The sequence below is a fragment of the Acomys russatus genome, chromosome 4 (assembly GCF_903995435.1).
Source record: "Acomys russatus chromosome 4, mAcoRus1.1, whole genome shotgun sequence".
Classification (NCBI taxonomy): domain Eukaryota; kingdom Metazoa; phylum Chordata; class Mammalia; order Rodentia; family Muridae; genus Acomys; species Acomys russatus.
In genome coordinates, this window is record NC_067140.1 from 24,057,340 (window position 1) to 24,078,378 (window position 21,039).

Below are 21,039 nucleotides of genomic sequence, written 5' to 3' on the forward strand. Positions count from 1 at the left end.
GGCTGTTGTGACAGCTCCCCAGTGACACCTCCCAGGTGAGAATGAGAGCAGATCCTGAGTAGACCCACTTTCTCCACTTTGACTTTCCCTGCCCTGGTGGGGACATAAAATCCGGGCTTCTAGACAACCCTAGGAATCCGGAAGCTGGTCTCCTGCTTCTCATACTTTCTCCCTTCGAGCCAGTCTTCAGGTAGCACCAACATATATCCTTGGAAAAAAAAATACTTGCCCCACACTGAAAACGTTGGCTTCTTCCCAAGAGGCATCCGTACTCTGAGATGAAAATCCCCATTGACATCCCTCCCTTCATTTCAGCCCTGCCTCTGTTTACAACTTCCTTTCACATGGGTGTCACCGGCCTAGCTCTAGTCTCCTAGTGCCTCGGTTCTCTCCTAGTGGGATCTTCGCCTTTGTTCTTCTTTCTTCTGGAACATCTTTCACATATGGACAGTACAGTCGCTCTCAGCATCGTTTGCTATTTCCTCACACTCGAAACTTCCTAAACCTTTGTGCTTCCCTATTCATTTTCAAAGCTGGGAAGCTGGGTTGCTAAGGATCAGTGTACACAGGAAACCTAGCAGCTGACCTGTGGGGATAGAAGATCATCTTAGGTTTTTGTGCTTTAATATAAGGGGCGATGTGTTTCTCTACATCCCATTTTCTTTCAGAAGCCCAGGAGAATTTAGGTGTCAAATGGGTTTACAATATCCATGTCCATAGGAGATGATCTGGGGGTGGGAGATGGTGATACCATGTGTGGTGGTGATTCCATGTGTGGAGACCAGGGTGGTGGTTGGGGGTGGTGATACCATGTGTGGAGACCCGGGTGGTTGTTGTTGGTGATACCATGTGTGGAGACCAGGGTGGTGGTGGTGGTGGTGGTGGTGATACCATGTGTGGAGACCACAGGCCACACCAGATGTCATCTGCATTGTTTATTTTGAGACAGGGCTTCTCATTGGTCTGACGTTCACTCATTGGCTAGGCTGGTTGGCCAGCAAGACCCAGGGATTCTCCTGTCTTTGCTTCCCCAGTGCTTGAACTACAGTTGCATAACATTGAATCCAGTGTCAGGTTTTAGGTCTCTAACTTACACCCTATAATAGTGAGGTCTACAATGGAAAACCACCTGTGGAGACCACTAAATTGTTTTTTTTTTTTTTAAATTTACCGTTTCTTCTCTGTCTTTGTTCCTCCTTCATTCATTCTTCCCTCCTTCAATTTCCTGTCCCTTTTCCCCCTCGCACTTTTTCTCTCTCCCTCTTTCCTATCCTTTCCCTCCTTCCTTTAATTTTATTTTTTGAATTGGAAAAAAAGAACCCCCTAAAATTACTACATGTTTAAGGCATGAGTTTTAGCTTGTCCAGAGAGAAATTCAAACCTTAGACTATTAGGGAGTCAGTGGTGGGAGCCTCAAATCGTCAGTGGTGGCATGTGTGGGCCTACACAGGACATAGGCTTAGACTAGCCACCGACACAAGGTGTACAGTCAGGGATATGGACATGTGGGTTGACAGGATAGACAAGGTGTACAGTCAGGGATATGGACATGTGGGTTGACAGGATAGACAAGGTGTACAGTCAGGGATATGGACATGTGGGTTGACAGGATAGACAAGGTGTACAGTCAGGATATGGACATGTGGGTTGACAGGATAGACAAGGTGTACAGTCAGGGATATGGACATGTGGGTTGACAGGATAGACAAGGTGTACAGTCAGGGATATGGACATGTGGGTTGACAGGATAGACAAAGGTGACGAGTATGCTGTGTGCAAGGGAGCTAAAGTCTTGGAGGAACAGCTGCTCTCTTCTGGCCTTGAGGGAGGTCAGAGGTCAACCTGTAAGCATAGATGTATGAAGGAGAGAGAGAGAAATGGGGGGGGGGAATCTCAGAAGACCCCAAAATGAAAAAAGGGATGGTTGGGTGGGCAGGGGTTGCTAGCTTTCCTAATAAGCAGGAAAGTTTGAGGTTTTCAAACTCTGTGCTTGTATAACTTTAATCAAAACAAGAGCAGGTTTGACAATGTGCCCAGTGCATCTTCCAGCGATCCAGGCATTCTTTTTTTTTTTTTTCAGTTTATCTCATAATGCAGTCTAATTGCTTGGAAAGGACCACCTTGTTGTTTTTTTGGCCTGATTGTGGGTCCTTGTGAGGAAATGGAGGCAAGGGTAAGGGGGGGGGGACAAGGGGGAGCAGGTGTGAGAGGTTAGTCTGTACCTTCCTTTCCCCTGTGGAGATGGCTGCCACAGTAAATGACAGTCTCCCAGGTGCCTACTCCACACCCTGCTGCCTGGCACTTTGGTGGAGACCAAGGCCTGTCACCACCAAGGAGCCCCCCTCCCACCATGGTCTACTGAGTTCTCTAATCTTACCACCTGGATCCAGGGCCAGGGGACACAAAGTGATCTAAAATTAACCCAAAGGAACCTGGGTGAAGGCCGACTCTGTGGTGAGAACAGACACCATGTGGCACATAATTTACAGTGCATATGGTCATGGGGTCATTGACTTGTGGGCTCGGTTCTGCCATTTTCTTCCTTGGAGGAAGCAAAGACAATGCATTCGGCTGAGTGTGAGCCGGTTGGAGAAGGACAGTGCTGAGCATGCCGTGTGAGATGGGGCTGGGGGTGAGGGCAGAGCCTCAGACAGCCTCTCTGCCATTCTTGCCTTACTACATAATTTCAGATGTCTCTAAGCAAACGCGTTCCCTCTTTCAGGTCTAAATCTGCAAGGAGAGCCATCTTGTGCCAGCACAGACTTGTCCATTGGCCATAGGAACAGAGAGAAGGAAGGTGACTGCAGACAGACCTCGGAACCCATCTCCACTGGCACGAGCCCAATAGCCATCTTGGAAATAGACAAGTCAGCTCTGAAGGTGGGCACTGTCATTCCAAGGCCGTGATATCTCACTGTCATCTAAACTTAGCCCTTCATTCCCATATCACTCCCCATGTGGTAAAATACTCTGGTCTTCTTTCAGGGTACCTCAGAACCCTAAAGCCAGACAAAAACACCCCCAAACATTCTCCACTGAAAAATTACCCAACTTTGGAGCTGTGGAGATGGCTCAGTAAGTAAAGTCACCTGCTGTGCAAGCGTGGGGACCTGAGTTCAAATCCCAGAGCCCCCGTCAACGCTGAGTGCGTTATCTTGAGAGTCTGTAACCTCAGCACTCCTACAAGGAGATGGAAAGTGGAGACAGGAAAGTCCCTAAAAGTTCTTGAGCCAGCTAGCCTAGCATATGAGTGAAAAACAAGAAAGAGAGCCCGTCAAGAGCAAGGTGGAAGGTCGGCTCACACCCCACGCTGTCCTGTGACTTTCATATGTCATGGTAGAATCGGCTGGATTTGGTTGTGAAACTGTTGGGAGTTTCTCTTGAGAGCCTCAAGCCTGTTTGACTAATGCCCACAGAAGAAGATGCTGCCAAACTTCAGGTGTTCCTGTAGTGTGAAGCTGCCCCAGCCAGATCTGTGTTGAACCCACTTGTCCCCTTGACCGGCCCTGCTGGCTGGAGACAGGAGTGTGGGACCAGCTGGGTAGTGGCGTTTTCTGCCTTTATGTAGAGCCACATAAGAATACACAGTGGCCTGATTTGTATCAGTCGGGAGCTTGGCTGGGGTCAATGTGCTTATCAATTATTAATGGAAACTTATTGAGGGATCGTGTTGAGGTCCACACTCAGGAAAGAGTCATCACGACCTCAAGACCTTGCTTTCATTGGGATCATGCTTCTGATCACGGTTTTTATGTCAATTAACCTTTCCCCCTATTTCTTTTCCTTTGCACTTTGTTGTAGGATATTTCTCCACCTGCTGGTGAGCATGATGAGCCTTCTCAGGAGAAGGAGCGGGCAGATGGGTCAGGACTGTCTCTGCAATCTCATGTGCACTTGGCAGTGTTTCAGGAAGATCTTCTGCCCCAGGACAAGGCTCTTGATGCTGGATCCCCAGGGACTCAACTGCTGCCTTCCCAGGATCAAGTCTCCATGGTTCCAAACTTGTGCACTTCCCCAGACATCCCAGAGCCACCTTCCTCCTTTAGATCCAAAGGAACACTTCCTCACCATGACACTGCTACCTCTGTGGCTGCTGTCTGTGTTTCTGTGGGGATAAGAACAGGACACAAGACACTGGGGGCTCACAGTGCAGAGTCCTATGCAGAGGAGACTTTGACACAAAGCTCCCCAGACAGAGGAGCCACACCAGACAGCATACCTCAGGTGCTTCTGCCAGGGAGGCCTTCACCTGGTCAAAGGTCACCTGGAAAAACTAATGTAGACATGCCACATTCAGGACCTTGTTCAGTCAGCTCGTGCCAGGAGGAAGGGAGATCCCAGACAGCTTTTCCCTCCTGGGGCCAATATGGATGTGGGGAGATGGCCACCCGCTGTGCTGCTTTAGGAAGCGAGAGTGGGGCCTGTCAGGGCGAAGAATTAAGCACCCCCGAGAGTGCCACAGCTCCTCCTGGCCAAGGACAGCCCTCAGAAGTCTCCGAAGCCCCTTTGAGATCTCTCCGAAAGAGGAGTTTGGAAGGAATGAGGAAGCAGACTCGGGTGGAGCTCAGTGACGTCAGCAGTGATGATGAAGACAGACTGGTCATAGAGATATGACATGCTTCCAGAGAAAGATGGCGGTGACGGCCAAGGGCCAGGATCTTCTGAGCTAGACATCAACGAGTGTAAAACAGGCACTGGACTCTCTTTATAAGACATCTACAGACTAAGAAAGCCATCTGAGATTTCTTCAAGCCAAATCCAGCCAACACCATGCCCACCCAGAGCCAGCCATACCTTCCTTTTTAGCTTCTCTCAGATAGATCTTGAACTCTTCCATATTTATCTGGAAGCGCCATGGTGGCTGGGAATGCCACCTCAAGAGACTCCACATACACAGCTCCAACATGATGCTGTAGCCCCCACTGCCTCATCTAGTAAAATGACACTAACCAGAAGAGCCATATGCAACATTGTTCCTGACCAGTGAGACCCAACATCACCATCACCAAATTAAGAGTGGCAGACACCTTTGGGGTCATTGGGGTAGCTTGAGAAAAAAGGATGGGTACAAAGGTATGAACTGGGTGCCAAGATGTTTCTACACATTTCAGAGACTAACTCTAGATGCATTAAAAAACTGGTCGGGTCCAGCCATCTTCTTAACTGACACTGTAAATACACATGGCAACGGCTAAGGCCCTGTTGTATGTTGCACAAATGGTCAATACTTGTTTCTGGTCCAATAACACAAGCACGTACGGCCCTTGTACTTGGTGCCTTTTCAGTGAGACCCCCCCTCCCGCAAACAAAGTTTTGTGGTTTTTTTCCTTTTTTTGTTTTTTAGATCTTGCAAAGGAACATTGCATTAAGTCAGTAAAGTAGTCACTGCAATGAGTCATTTTTTAGGGGAAATTTCATTTTTTTCCTCTGATTCTTTTTGTCATATTGGGCTCTGAGCAATTTCAATTAGAGGGTTACATTTTAGTAATCTGTGCAGCTTGAATTGATGCCTGTTCCTCGTGATGGAACCTTTCAGCCTTCCTCCAGAAACTTCCATGACATAAAACTAATTGGAGTTTTGACGCTGTTTTATATCTTGCTAATTTTATTTTGGGGGCTTGGTGTTACTTAGCTGTCAAATTAAATCAACGTTTGTACTGTGCATCTCAGAACAGCACAGATCAAATCTCCCAGCATTCCAGAGCTGGTGTGCCTCTGTGCAGAGGCAAGGTCTGTGTCAGCCAGCCCACTACGCAGGCCTCAGGTCCCCAGCCTCCTGCTCCGTCCCATTACACAGGAGAGGGACACCTCAAGAAGTTTACACCTCTCATTTCCTCTACGGTTGTCTCCTTACTTTGTATCATTCTGTACAGTTTGTGATTTCTAGCTGAGCTTTTGGCTTAACTCTGAGGTAATGATACTCACATGACATCTGTGCTTCCAGGCCAGGCAGCCAAGACAAGCCCCTCTTCCTACATGCAAACATACTTTCCTAAGTCTTTACCTGTGAGGAAGCATGGCCCAGTTTCCAATATTTTCATGTGACCTTTCCAGTTTTGCTGTTATTCACAGAGAACTTCAATGCAAGAACACCTTCCCCTTATTATTTAGCCTGTGTCTGTGGTCATCAGACATCTCACCTATTGAACCCCAGGCAACAACAGCACAGAGGAGTTCAGTAGACCAGACATTGCCTCTGTCTGCTTCTCAAACCAAATGAAAGTGATATGGTGAGATTGGCAGCTCTTTGGATGACCTGTGCCTGAGAGAGAGAGAGGCATGGCGGAGTGACTTTGGCTGGGAGAGCCTGGTGACAGCCATCTCTGTGCGTATGGCATGAGTGAGAGCGAGACCTGGGCAGAGGAGCTGAGTGCGTCTCTGGGGGCAGATCCTGGTGGGAGTAACTGATAGAGCAACCACGACCTCCTTTACATCTGTGTCTTCATAGCTTGGACGTGTCTCCCATGAAAACCATTGCCCCAGATTTGTCACGCAAGATGCTGAAGAACATTTTGGGAAGCTGAGGGCACAAATTTTGTTAGGATACTACTGCTACATAGTATACAGACTGAAGGAAGGGCCATCTAAGCCAACCCCTACCTCCTGCCCTCAATTCCTGATTTTGGAGTGCAATCACCCACCTTATAAATCAGAAATTATATTTTATTTTTTTTTATTTTGAGATAGGGTTTCTCTACCTAGCCCTGGCTGCCCTGGCACTGACTCTGTAGACCAGGCTGGCCTTGAACCCACAGAGCTCTGCCTGCCTCTGCCTCCTCCTCAGTACTGGGATTAGAGGCATACACCACCACCACCAGGCTAAATCAGAATTCATAAAACAAAAAGCATAACCCCGAGTGGAAAAGAACATGTATGTGGGTGCAACTGGCTCCTCTGCCCAGAAGGTAGAGCGCAGCAGGGGCAGGACTACCTTCTAGAGTAGTGCTTCTCAACATGTGGGTCACGACCTCTTTGGGGGGGGGGGCAAATGACCCTTTCTTTCACAGGCGTCACCTAAGACCATTGAATTTACATTATGATTCATAACACTATCAAAAGCATAGTAATGAAGTAGCAACAAAAGTAATTTTATGGTTGGAGCTCATCACGACCTGAAGAACTGTAGTCAAGAGTCACAGTGTGAGGAAGGTTGGGAACCGCTGTCCTCGGTCCTTATTACCGGGTGACTGCTAGGATGTAAGAGCCTCACCAGGCCCAGGTCATAACATAGCTCCGAAGAAGCACAGTGGGGGCTCTGCCTCCTCTGAGCCAACATGTCTAGCCACCCTCCCCCCCAAGCCTGGATCCAGCAGAGCAGGATACTGATTCCAACTCTTTACAAAGCCAGGGAGCTTGTTGCAGACCCAGGGCCAACCTGGGCACTTGGTGCCAATCTCCCCAGGGGTCATTTACTTTAAATCAACATCAATCTGTGAGATCATTATTTCAATAGATTTTTTTTTTAATCAAGAAAATAGTTTAAATGACGTTGGGAGGAGCTAGCTACTAAAAATTATCCATATATATATGGTTTGGTTTTGATGGAGAGTCCTTTTTATAATGCCACAAATTGTCACTAATCTTTATAAATCTAATTTTCTTAAGGCAAAATACAATGATAAGAAACCTTTACCCATAAAACCCAAAACTCAGCTTGTGTTATTAAAATAAAATTCTAGTGTTACAAGTTGATCATTCCTGCAGCTTGACAACACTATAAGTGCATCTCAAATGATGGGTAAAGAAAAGCACATCCATTTTTCAGCGCTGAGCGTGTAGCTCAGTGGTATAGTGCTTGCCTGGCATGCACGAGGCCCTGGGTTCAATTCCCAGTACCACACATAATAAAGTATTTTACAAGGCCTGTACATTGTTTGGCATGCTGGTACTCTTATGTGCCTTCATGTAGGAGTCTTAAGCAACTGGTGCCTCAACTTCCTCCATGGAGGAATGTAAGAACGGAGGCTTTGGATCCTTTACCTTGCAAGCACCGCTGCTCGTGGTATCTGAAACCGGCCAATGACAGTCCTCCTAACGGACACATGTGCCTGGACACATTTGGAGATGCATGGAGGACCAAGGTCTCACCTCACCACTTGGCCAAATCTTAAAGCATTATGAGTCTTGGTGGCCAGCCTGACCTTCCTTGTTGGGAGGTGTCATGGGAGCCGCTCTTCCCTCCCTCTTCCCTTGGCATCTCAGAGGAAGCCAAGACTCAAGATTCATGGCTCACAGCTCTCAACCAGTGGCTTGTTTGCAGAGTGGTGGGGGAGAGAGGTGGGAGAGAGAAAGAGAGTGAGGGAGGGAAGGGATGGGGAGAGGGGAGGAGAGAGGGGGAGAGTGGGAGGACAGTTAGATAGACTGATCTGGATTATAATAAAAGCATAGCCGATGACTTGCTGAGTAACTTAGAACCAACTGGAGCTCCTCTCTTCCTCAAGCACTGCCTTCTAAAGCTGGGGTGTGAAGGCAGCTTACTGCAGTGCGGCCTGAGCTCTGTCCTCAGCACTGGAGATAAAGGATTCTCAGCCTCATGCCAAAAAGTCCTTCCTTGCATTTGCATCCATTACTTTGAACGATCGCGTTATTCATTTCTTTCCTGGCGTAGGAATTTGCATTTTGCATAGAATTTACCTGGTGCAGCAGATTGTTATGGTTACAGGACTGAGCTGCTGCTTTACTCCCTGTATGTCATTAAGCAAGGCAGAGGGAGGAAATGGGCTGTCTGCAACAAGAGGGGCCTGGATGGTTTTCTTTCCTGCAGTTGTTAGCTCCCAGTCCAAGAAGCATTGGCTTTTGAAACACTACATTTGTCTATTTCTTTCAAAACTCATTAAATACAGGTGTGAGGGCCTCAAAGAGTCTTGAGTGTTAAATTTCAACCCTCTTCATACCCTGCATTGATGTGGGAAAATGAATAATTTGGTCTGAAGGGATATGCGAACATATTGGGTGACCATGGGGTGGGGGTGGGAGGAAAGGGGCCAGGGAAAAGTCAGTCGTGGCCACTGGGAGCACTAGAGAGTGACTCGCTTGCTCCCACTGGCAGCCAACTCCCAGGGTTCACTGCTCTACTACTCCCTCATGATGGGGAAGTGCTTGGCTTCCTGGCTGATGAATTCCCCCTTCTTTATATAGTTAAATTATTTTGTTTTGATAAAAATAAAACTTAAAAAAATGAAAGTGTCTTATGTGGTTGATTAATTTAACCCAAACCACCCCCATTAAGTAATACGTTGCCATGACACTCCCCTTCTGGCTACCCCCCAACTTGTTAACCAGACACTCAGTCTGCCATTTTAGAATTCCATTCCGGTCAACGGAAGGATGAGAAATAGCAAATTGCTTTATCTTCTCTATTATTACTGTCCCCCCAGGGCCTCATGTGTCACGTGGCCTGCCTTACTTTACAGTTTTTCATGTAGAAATGCTTTAATAATTCTTAAATGCAGCTAAACTTTGGAGCCACATCAGGGTACTCACTGTGCATAGCACAACAATCCTCCAAACTCCCCTCCTTGAAGCTCATGTTACCCATCAACAAAGAAGACGTTTGTACATCAAGCCGTGACTCTTTATGAGGGTAGTGCTTTCCACTCCAGCGCAGGGTCACCCTTGTGCACTTACGGCCTCATGAAGTTCGATGCTTTGGAAGAGAGACTTGGAACACATGAGCTAATTGATGCCTCTTACCTGCTTATTTCCTAACTCCACAAACTCTAGTTGTAGGAAATGACTGCATTAGTTTTCAAACTTCAGTCATTGGAAACCCATCTTGGTGTTTTTGTCCTATGTTTCTATATGACACTCACGGCTATATTATTTACTTAATCTTCTTACTGAAATGTCTCCACAACGCAGGGAAGATTATCGCTGTAAGCAACAGTAGCTGGAAAATAGCTCAAGTTTGGGTGTACCAGTTATGTCTCCTTTCTAATATACATTTAAACACAGAATCATTGAAGTCATCCATCCATGTATCGTATCATATCATCTTTATGTCACCAACGGTGGTGCTCACTGCACTTGGGGAAACCCTGAGAAAATCTAAAGAGTGTAGGTTCTGTTTCCAACTATCCGGGTTCCCACTAAACATAGTTATTCCTCTCATTCTTTTTTTTTTTTTTCCTCCAAGAGACTGAAACTGAAACTGATGACCACACACAGGATTGTAAGTATACAGCTAAGCGTTCTCCATCAAAAGTTGCAGCTAGGATGGTAGATTGATGGGTCAGCAATTAAGAGCACTGTATTGGCTTTATAAGGATCTGTGTTAGATGGCTCACTACATGGATTCTGTGCTCTGTAACTCCAGCCCCAGGGAAGACACGATGCCCTCTTCTGGCCTCCACTGGCACCTGCATCCACACGCACATACACAGCCTCACATGCATGCTTGTAGTTAAAAATAAATAAACAAATAACTGAGTGTGATAGTGCACGCCTTTAATTCCACCACCCAGGAGGCTGAGGCAGACAGATCTATATGAGTTCCAGCCAGTAAGATAGGGTATATAGTGATGCTCTATTTTTAAAAAAAAAAAAAAGTTGATTTTACCTTGTGGCTCATTATTATCTTTGGGGCAGGTTGCGGCTAGGGGATAACCTACTGCTATTACCCTTCTAAATGAACTGAGCGCTAATACTGCTTATAATATCATGCTGCTGCACCGATGGAGCAGTGCAACTCTCAGCCCCATCAAAGAAACCTCTTCTTGCTGTAGATGGCAATTAATATGGAGCCCCATAGCTGGACAATGTCCAGAGCTCGAGAGATGTTGGAGGGTTTAGCCCCAGTTGGGGTGTGTTTACCGAGCCCGGCCCCCTGGGCTTCAGGAACCAATGCAAAAGAGGGTTAGAAAACTGTAAGTTGCAGGGAAAACAGCATCTCTGGCCTCATGGAGACTGTGGTGGCACATGCAAGACCTATGCCGGCTTAAACCAGACAAACCGTCAGCATGGATCAGGAGACACGGGGAAACAGTTCCACTTGGAAGTGATTTACACTTGATAGCTGCTGGGAGAGGGGAAATCAGTTTTCTCCCGTGGCGTGTGCTGTGGTTTGAGTAAAAATGGCTCCTTAGGCTCACATATGTGAATGCTTGGCCACCAGGGAGTGGCACCAATAGAAAGGATTAGGAGGTGTGGCCTCGTTGGAGGAGGTGTGCCACTGGGGGTGGGTTTTGAGGTTTCAGAAGCCCATGCCAGAGCCAGTCTCATACTCTCTCTTGATCTATGGGTCAGGATGTGGCTCTTGGCTACTTTTCACATCTGCTTGTCACCATGCTTCCCACCATGAAGATAATGGACTAAGCTTCCCAAACTGTAAGGCAGGACCCCAATTAAATGCTTTCCTTAGTAAGCGCTGCTATTGTTGTGGTTTCTTACCATAGCAACAGAACAGTGACTGTTTCTATATGGTTAGAGTTCCTATCGCTGCAGTAAAACACCATGACCAAAAGGCAAGTTGGGGAGGAAAGGGTTTATGCGGCTTACACTTCCAGATCATAGTTCATCACTGAAAGAAGTCAGAACAGGAACTCAAGCAGGGCAGGAAACTGGAGGCAGGAGCTGATGCAGAGGCCATGGAGGGATGCTGCTCACTGGCTTGTTTCCCATGGCTTGCTCAGCCTGCTTTCTTGTAGAACCCAGGACCACCAGCCTAGTGACAGTACTACCCACAATGGGCTGGGCCCTCCCCCATCAATCAGTAATTAAGAAAATGCCTTAGAGGTTTGCCTATAGTCTGATCTTATAGAGGCATTTTCTTCATTGAGGTCTCCTCCACAGATGACTTTAGCCTGTGTCAAGTTGACATAAACCCACCCAGCACAGGAAATAAAGTATATCAGACACACTCCGGGGCAGGCCCCATGCTCAGTAGATGGACAACACAAAATACAAAACTTACTCCATGCTTTCTGCGTGATTTTTGTTTAGTTAGGCTTTGTTGTTGTTTGTTTGTTTGTTTTTAATCTTTTGGGGTTTTAATTTTTTTTGTTGTTTGTTTGGGTGAGAAGGGAGGTGGGAGGATCTGGGAGGAGTTGGGAGAAAGGAAAGGATATTATTAAAATATTTTACATAACAAGTTATTTAAAAAGCCAATAAATGAACTTCAGGTCTCTGCCTCTCCCTTCATTCCTCCAAATTCTGTCCCTCAGTCCCATCGCTAGCTCCACAACAGACCCCCTCCTTTCTTCCCCTTTCCCTATCTCCAGTGAACGACACAGGTCTTCCCCTCCTAACTCCCCTCCCCCTTGTTGCTTTATTCTATCCCCCACTTCCTGCAAGTATTCCCTGGGATTATTCAGGCCAGGGAAGCAGATTGGCTACTTGCAGATCTTCGCCTATACCTTCTCTTCTCCAAAACTGTTCTCCTATTCTTACCCTCATGTCTACAGGAGACCACCTGCTGTGGCCCCTTCCTCTCTGCCTCCATCTCCAATGGATCATGCGGATCTTCTTCTCCAACCTTCCTTCACACTCATCCTGCAGTTGCAGCCCCCATGTCCGCCAGGCATTCTCTGGGAGCCCAACAAACAAGCCTGCTAGAGAAGAGTGGCCAGCAAAGCAGGCAGGTGACCTTCAGCTCTTAACTCCTCCTCCTCCTCCTCCTCCATACCTCTAGCTCTGCTGCTGACTATTGTTGTGGCCTCTGCTCACTCTCTGCTCCCATTTCCAGGGAACCAAACAGATCCTGGTGTAACACCCTGCTTTCCTTCCCTCCCGTGGGCCCCCTCAGCACCCTTCCTAGCCCATTTTCATCCCTGTCAGCTCCCAATACCTAGACGCACATTTTACCTGGAACCTTCCCAGTGGCTATGCCTATCAGTATCTCAAAGAATTCCCAACTGGGCAACACACAGCCATTACACTTTCCTAAGAACCAGAGAGGGCAACAGAAGCCAAGGAACAAACTCCCATCGAACAAAGACAAGACCAGATGTCAGCACTTAGAATAACAGTCTTCCCAACCCAGATGCCTAGACCCCAGCATCAAAGTACAGCCAATGACAGCCAGGACAATGTGCCTCTGCTACAGCCCAGCAACCCTGCAACAGCCAGCCCTGGACAATGCAGCACAGCAAACACAAGGCAAAGACTCAAAACAACCTTTGTGAGTATGACAGATGCCCTCAACAAGGAAATAAATGATTCTCTTAGAGAAATCTATGAAAGCACACACAAACAGTAGAAGGAAATAAATAAAATAGTTTAGGACCTGAAAGTGGAACTAGAATCAGTAAAGAAAACCTAAACCTGGAAATGAAAATTTTAGGAACTCAAAAAGGAACCCTAGAAGAAAAGCTCACAAACAGAATATAAGAGATGGAAGATATATTCTTAGGTATTGAAGACACAGTAGAAGAAATGGATAACTTAGTTGAAGAAAATATTAAATCTAAAAAAAAGTCTTACACAAACAGATACCAGCACAAACTACTATACCCAGCAAAACTTTCAATTACAACAGATGGAGAAAATAAGACATTCAGTGATAAAACCACATTTAAACAATATATATTTACAGAAGGTACTAGACAGAAAACTCCAACCTAAGGAGGGTAACCACACCCACAAAAAGATAATGAATAAATAATCCTAGACCAGTAAATCAAAAGAGGGGACACACACACATACACACACACACACACAATAAGAGGATAAGAAGAATAAACAAACACTGCTCATTGATATATCTCAACGTTAATGGTCTCCATTCCCCCAATAAAAAGACATAGAATGACAGAATGGACATGAAAACAGGATCTATCCTTATACTGCAGACAAGAAACACACCTTACTATCAAGGATAACCATCACCCAGGTAAAGAGTTAGAAAAAAGATATTCTCAGAAAATAGACTTAAGAAACAAGCCAATGTAGCCATTTTAATTGACAAAATAGACTCCAAACCAAAAGTAATTCAAAGAGATAGGGGAAGGACACTACATATTTATCAAAACAAAATTGCACCGAGAGGGAATCATAATTCTAAACATGAATGCACCAAACACAAGGACATCCAACTTCATAAAATAAATACTACAGCTTAAATCATGTACTGACCTTCACAAACTGATAGTGTGAGACCTCAATACTCCACTCCTGTCCTACAGACAAAAAAATAAACAGAGAAACGTTGGCACTAATTGACATCATAAACCAAATGGTTATAGCAAGTACATAAAGAACATTTCACACAAACACAAAAGAATATACCTTCTTCTCAGTACCTCATGGAATTTTCTCCAAAATTATGTATATATGGGAAACAAAGCAAGTCTCGGCAAACATAGTACCCTGCATCCTATCTGACCACTACAGATTAAAGCTGGATGTCAAACACCAGAAATGACAAAAAGCTTACAAAATTGTGGGGAAAAATCAGCTTTTTACTGGATGAAAAATGGGTCAAGACAGAAATTAAGAAAGAAATTAAAGGTTTTCTAGAATTGAATGAAAATGAAAACACAACATACCCAGATTTATGAGACACAATAAAGAAAGTTCTAAGAGGCAAGCTCATAACACTAAGTGCCTCCTACAGAAGGAAAGCCAGAGAAATTTCATGCTAGTAGCTGAGCAACACACCCGGAAGGCCTAGAACAAAAAGAAGAAATCACAAACAAAAGTAGGCAGGAAGAAATAATCAACTCAGGGATGAAGTCAATAAAATAGAAACAACAACCACAAAATCACAAAGAATCAGTGAAACTTTACTTTTGAGACTTCAATAAGGTTGACAAACATTATCCAAATTAACTAAAAGGCAAAGAAAGAATATATCAAAATGAAGAAAGCTAGAAATGAAAAGGGAGAAACAACAAGAGACCCCAGGGAAATCCAGAAAATCATAAGGACATACTTTAAAAACCTGTACTCAACCAATTAGAAAATAAAAAAAGAATAATTTTCTTGATGGGCTTCACTTACCAAAGTTAAATCAAAAGCAGATAAACAATGTAAACAGACCTATAGTCCCTAGTGGAATAGAAGCAGTCATTAAAAGTTTCCCAACCAAACCAAACAACTCTGCCCCTTCACCCCCCCAAAAACAGGGCCAGATACTTTTAGTGCAGAATTCTATCAGATTTTTAAAAAGAGTTAATGTCAATACTCCCAAAATTATTCTTCAAAATAGAAACAAGAGGAACATTTCCCAATTCATTTTATGAGGTCACAGTTGCCCTGAGAACTAAACCACAAAAAGACCCAACAAAGAAAGAAAATTACAGATCAATTTCCTAATGAACATAGACATAAAATTTCTCAATAAAATACTTGTAAACTGAACCCAAGAACACATCAAAAAGATTGTGCACCATGATCAAGTATGCTTCATCTGAGCAATGCCAGCATGGTTCAACAGACATAATTTTTTTCAGCATATGTACATTGATAAACGTAACCCACCCGAAAGAAAAAAACCACATGATCATCTGCTTAGATGCAGAAAAGATCTTAGACACAATCCAACACCCTTCATGATAAAAGTCCAGAAGAGATTAGGGATACTAGGACCATACTTCAACATGATAAAGGCAGTTTACAGCAAGCCCATAGTCAATGTCAACTTAAATGGAGAGAAATTAAAAGTAATCCCATTAAAATCAAGAACAAGACAAGGTCGTCCACCCTTTCCATACCTATTCAATATAGTACTTGAAATTTTTATCTAGAGAAATTAAACAGCTAAAGGTGATCAAGGGAATAAAAATTGGAAAGGAGGAAGTCAAAGTATCATTATTTGCAGATGATATAATAATGTACATAAGTCATTCCAAAATTTCCATCAGGAAACTCATACAGTTGATAAACACTTTCAGAAAAGTAGATGGATCCAAAATTGACTCACAAAAATCTCTAGCCCTCCTGTACAAAAATGATAAACAGACTAAGAGAGAAATAAAGGAAACAACCTCTTTCACAATAACCCCAAATAATATAAAACATCTTGGGACAAGTCTAGCCAAGCAAATGAAAGACTTGCATAATAAGAACTTTATGACATTGAAGAATGAAATTAAGAAATATATCAGAAGATGGAAAGTTCTCCCATGTTCGTGAATCAATTGGATTAATATAATAAAAATGGCCAACCTACCAAAAGCAATCTACAGATTCAATGCAATCCCTATCAAAATTCCAACATAATTCTTTACAGATCTTAAAAGGACAATTCTCAGCTTCATGTGGAAACACACACACAAAACAAAAACAGTATAGCTAAAACAATTCTGAATTATTAAAAAAAAACTGGTGGAGGAATCACCGTCCCCAATTTCAAGTTGTACTACAGACAGCATGGTGTTGGCACAAAAATAGGTGTATGATCAGTGTAATCAAGTTGAAGACCCAGACATAAATCCACCCGCCTATGGACACTGGAAAAAGAAAGCGTCTTCAACAAATGGTACTGGTCAAATTTGGATGGCTGCATGTAGAAGAATCCAAATAGTTCCATACTTATCATTCCAAATGGATCAAAGACCTCAACATAAAGCCAGACACACTGAACTTGATAGAAAAAGTGGGGAATAGCCTTGAACCCATTGGCACAGGAAAAGACTTTCTGGACAGAATACAGTTAGCACAGGCACTAAAATCAACAACTAATAAATGGAACCTCATGAAACTAAAAAGCTTCTGCAGGCAAAGGACACTGTCATTCGGACAAAGCAGCAGCCTACAGAATAGAAATTTATTTACCAACTATGCATTTGATAGAGGGCTACTATCCAAAAATATATAAAGAACTTAAAAAACTAATATCAAGAAAATATTTTAAAATGAGGTACAGACCTAAGCAGAGATTTCTTAAAAGAAGAAACTCAAATGGCCGAGAAGCATTTAAAGAATAGTTCAGTGTCCTCAGTCATCAGAGAAATGCAAATCAAAGCTATTTAGATATTCCATCTTACATCTGTCAGAAGCTAAGATCAATAAAACTAATAACAGCTCATTCTGGTGAGGATGTGGAGTCAGAGGAACAGTCCTCCATTGCTGGTGGGAGAGCAAACATGCACAGCCACTGTGGAAATCAGTGTGGCAGTTCTTCAGGAAGATGGGACTCCATCTACCTCAAACTCCAGCTGTGCCACTCTTGAGTATAAATAGAATGAGCTCTTTGTCCTATCCCAGGGACACTTGCTCAACCTTTCTCATTGCTGCTCTATTCACAATAGCCAGACACTGGAAACAACCTAGATTTCTCTCAACAGAGGAATGGATAAAGAAAATTTGCATATTTACACAATGGAGTACCACTCAGCTTTTTAAAAAAATGAAATAACGAAATTCACAGGTAAATGGATGGAACTAGAAAAAAAATCATGAGTGAGGTAACCCAGACCCAGAAAGACAAATACAATATTGTAGGTGCTACATTTTAAACTCTACTTTATTTGGGGTTCCTTAATGCCTTGACCTCCTTTCCAAACCCTCAACACTAGGTCGAAGAGAAGAGAAAGAAGGTCAGAAGGGACAGGGGACATAGTCCTCTTTAGACTTAGCTCTGGCTGGCTAGGGTCATTGGGCTCTTGGGGGAAAACTACAATCTCAGTCATTAGGCTACCCAGCAGTCCAGCAAAAGCAGACGGCAAATGCAGCGTGGTATGTGTTCACTTATATGTGGAGATTAGCTTTTAAGTCAACAATAAGCAAGCTACTCTGCAAAAACCACAGAGGCTAGGGATTTGGGAAAGACATAAATCTCCCTAGAAAAAGCAAATAGGATAGATAGTTATGGATAATAGGATAGTTGCGGGGGTGGCTGGAATGGGGGATCAATTAGGGAAGTGGAGGGATAAGAGGGTAGTAAGGGAGGGACTATTGGAAGAAACAGCTAAATATTAAGGGCCACTTGAGGGGTAGCTTGGAAATCTAATGTGGAAGAAACTCTAAAAATACATGCATACATGGAAGCAATCTATATGAAGTGGCCACATAATGAGAAAGACAGAGCCCCACTTGCCATCTCTTGTCACCAGGTGACGTTTCCAGCACTGGGATTGGGTCACAGATAATTGAAGTTTTAGCCAAATGGGTCCCATGGGAATGCCTAAACAGGCTGCTGCTCTGCACAAACTGACTGCAAGGCCCCGCCCCCACACCCCGTTGTTGAAGACGACACCATACTACGCATTGACCGTAGAGAAGACAAGCTGGTGCCTACATGTCGCCCTCACTCCTCTGCCCTAGTGTCTTAGATACAGGAAGGTGCTCTCCATGATACCAAAAGCAATGGAGACACCAAACCAGCTACAAACCCACAGACTACACGGTGTCCTGTTCACAAGATATGCCAGGGCAGCAGTGGCACAAAGCTCATGGAGTAACCAACCAGTATCTAATTTGACTTAAGGCCCACTCCAAGAGATGGAACCTATAGCTGACACTGCTTGGGTGACAAAGAACCTGAGACTAAAAAGTCCAGGAACCTAGGGTAAAACCAAATACTAAAACAAAAACAAAAACAAAAAACAAAAAACAAAACAAAACCAACATGTAGCAATAAAATGACTCCTAGTGACATTCTGCTATACTCTAGATGAGGAGCCTTGCTCAGCCATCGTCAAGAGGCTCCCACCTATAGCAGATGGCAACAAATACAGAGACCCACAGCCAGTCAACATGCAAAGAGTAAGAGACCTTGGAATACTCTGGTAGGAACGAGATGTCTACATCAAATCGATCCCCTCAGGGCTCAGACAACCCCGCAGAAGAGGAGGCGGAGAGAGTGAAAGGAGCCAGGGTGGGTGGCCAAGAAAACACGTCCTGTAAATCAACCTGAGTGATGCATGTGTGAACTCACAGAGACTGAGGCAGCATGCACAGGGGCCTGCACAAGTCTGCACCACATGGGGCCTGAGAGCTGAAAGAAGTGGACACATGCCCCGCCCCCATCCCTAACCCAGAATTAACCTCTAATTGATAATGACTCGCAGATGAAAATTTAGTTTTCTCCAAGGGAGTCACACTGGGGAAACTGCATACCCATCTGTAGATGCCAACAGAAAACAAGCTCAGGGTCATCTTTAGATGGTCCTTATCTCATAATGTAGTGTCAGGAATTTAAAAGTTTATCTTATTACGTATCTTCTTCCCCTCTGCCCCGCCCCTTACTGGTCCTTTGTAATACATCATGACTTCAGTTCAGCGCTTTTATGAGCTCTCTCAGTTCACAAAGGAGTGAGTGTCTGTTTCCTGTTCCTTCTCTTAAGCTCTTTCCCTTCCATTTGTTTTGTCCAATTCTAATGTGTTAGTTTTTGTTTTATCTTATTATATTTTATTTTATTATCATCATTGTATTTTTCTTTCTTTTTTTTTTCTAAGACAGGGTTTCTCTGTGTAGCCTTGGCTGTCCTGGACTCACTTTGTATAGATCAGGATGGCCTTGAACTCACAGAGATCTGTCTACCTCTGCCTCCCTGAGTGCTGAGATTACAGGTGTGCGCCACCACGTCTGGCTGTTATATCTTATTTTATTAAATTTTACTTTATTATTATCCTTTAGAAGCTTTGTGTTGTGTAATGAGAGACAGAAAGTGGGGGTGTATCTGGATGGGAGGGGGTGGGGAGAACTGGGAGCAGTAGAGGGGGAGAAACCATAATCAGTATATATTATGTGACAAAAAAGTTTGTTTTAAAATAAATAAAGTAAATAATAAAATAAATAAAATAAAAAGGAGAAAGCAATAAGTAAAATAAATAAGAATAAATAAACAAACAAGCAAATAAATAAAACTTATAGCTGGATAAAGGGCTATTCCAAATCAGAGTGATATGACACTACATAGTCTCCATGGGATATCATGTTGCTTAAAGATAGGATTTCTTTTTGGTAGTGAATGCAAGTTGTTCGGTTGGCGAATGCAAAGGAACTTCTAAGGGCAATGTAATTAGGTGTTCAGGCTCACACCGTCTGAGGTGATAGTGCAGACATGCCTGTCTCCATACTACCTTTGCAAATGGACTTGGCCGCACTAACAGCTGTGGAGAGCAACTTCTGAGCCTCCCGCTTGGTGATGGCGGGACTGAGATGCTGTGAAAGAATCGCGCTATGGCATCTGGGTCCTTCGTCCCCCATTGTGGCAGACTTGTTTCAGTCTCCCTCAATTTCTGCTTAGAGGCAAAATCGATGTCCTTTCTCACTGAGTGCCCCCGGCTTAGCTCACGCTATCTCAGCTCGGAGGTTGGTAGATTATTATTCCGAACCCATTGTGGTGAGCGAGCACTCCCTCAAGGGGACCGTTTTCATCCTGTCTCCTGGGAGAGACTGGGCCTGGCCCGCCCTTGGTATATATGTTGTATGTGAGAAGGGAGTGACAACAGCACTAAGATTTCTCGGATCCACTGTGAACAACGCCATCTTGCTTTTCTAACTAGTAGGTATCAAGTGTAGTAGGCGTGAGGACCCACGAGTGAAAAAGACGGACGAGAATGAGTGAAATGTGGGCGTGCCCTTAGCCTAATCAAAACATTTAATGCAAGTATCCATTCTCTCAGCTACGAGGGAGCTAGTACCCCTAGCATTCGGACCCACCCCTCCCCTGCTTCGTGCCAACACTCTCAGCTACCCTCAACAGGAGCTGAAAAGATGGCAAATGGCACCTGGCATGTGGAGTCTTAATGATCCTCCTGGGAGCTTCGATTTGTTCCAGTGGTCATGGAGAGGCCCTGTATGGTGACCCAGAATTACTTTGGTCTACACTCTGATTCCCAAGGACCAGCCTGCAGGAGCCGACGTCTCCTTGAAGCACCACTCAAGGCCTAACTTCTTGAGCAAAACTCAAGTGTTTGATTCCCGGTGTGTTCCTTTCTAATTCTTTCCCCCAAGGAAGGCTGATGTCACCCTTACAGGTCATGCTTGTCAAGAGGGAGATACTGTATCACCCAGAGGTGGGCAATGTCTGCATGCAGTGTTGATGTCACAGCACGGGTGAGGAGGTGCTTTGGCATCCTGCAGTTCACAGGAAAGATGGCCCAATATCAAAGAAGAGGCTGGAGTGCGGTGCCCTTGGTGATGAACAAAGC

At 44.4% G+C, this 21,039-nt stretch overlaps 1 protein-coding gene across 1 annotated transcript in view; it reads left to right on the forward strand.

Moving 5' to 3' along the window:
* The window catches only part of Znf831 (zinc finger protein 831), a 132,185-nt gene extending 126,894 nt beyond the window's left edge, over positions 1 to 5,291 (forward strand). Inside the window, exons 5-6 of the mRNA XM_051143903.1 lie at positions 2,723 to 2,880; positions 3,802 to 5,291. Of these exons, the coding sequence (XP_050999860.1) occupies positions 2,723 to 2,880; positions 3,802 to 4,614 (971 nt within the window). The 3' untranslated portion in view covers positions 4,615 to 5,291. The remainder of the gene's footprint in view (positions 1 to 2,722; positions 2,881 to 3,801) is intronic.
* The last annotated feature ends 15,748 nt before the right edge of the window (positions 5,292 to 21,039 follow it).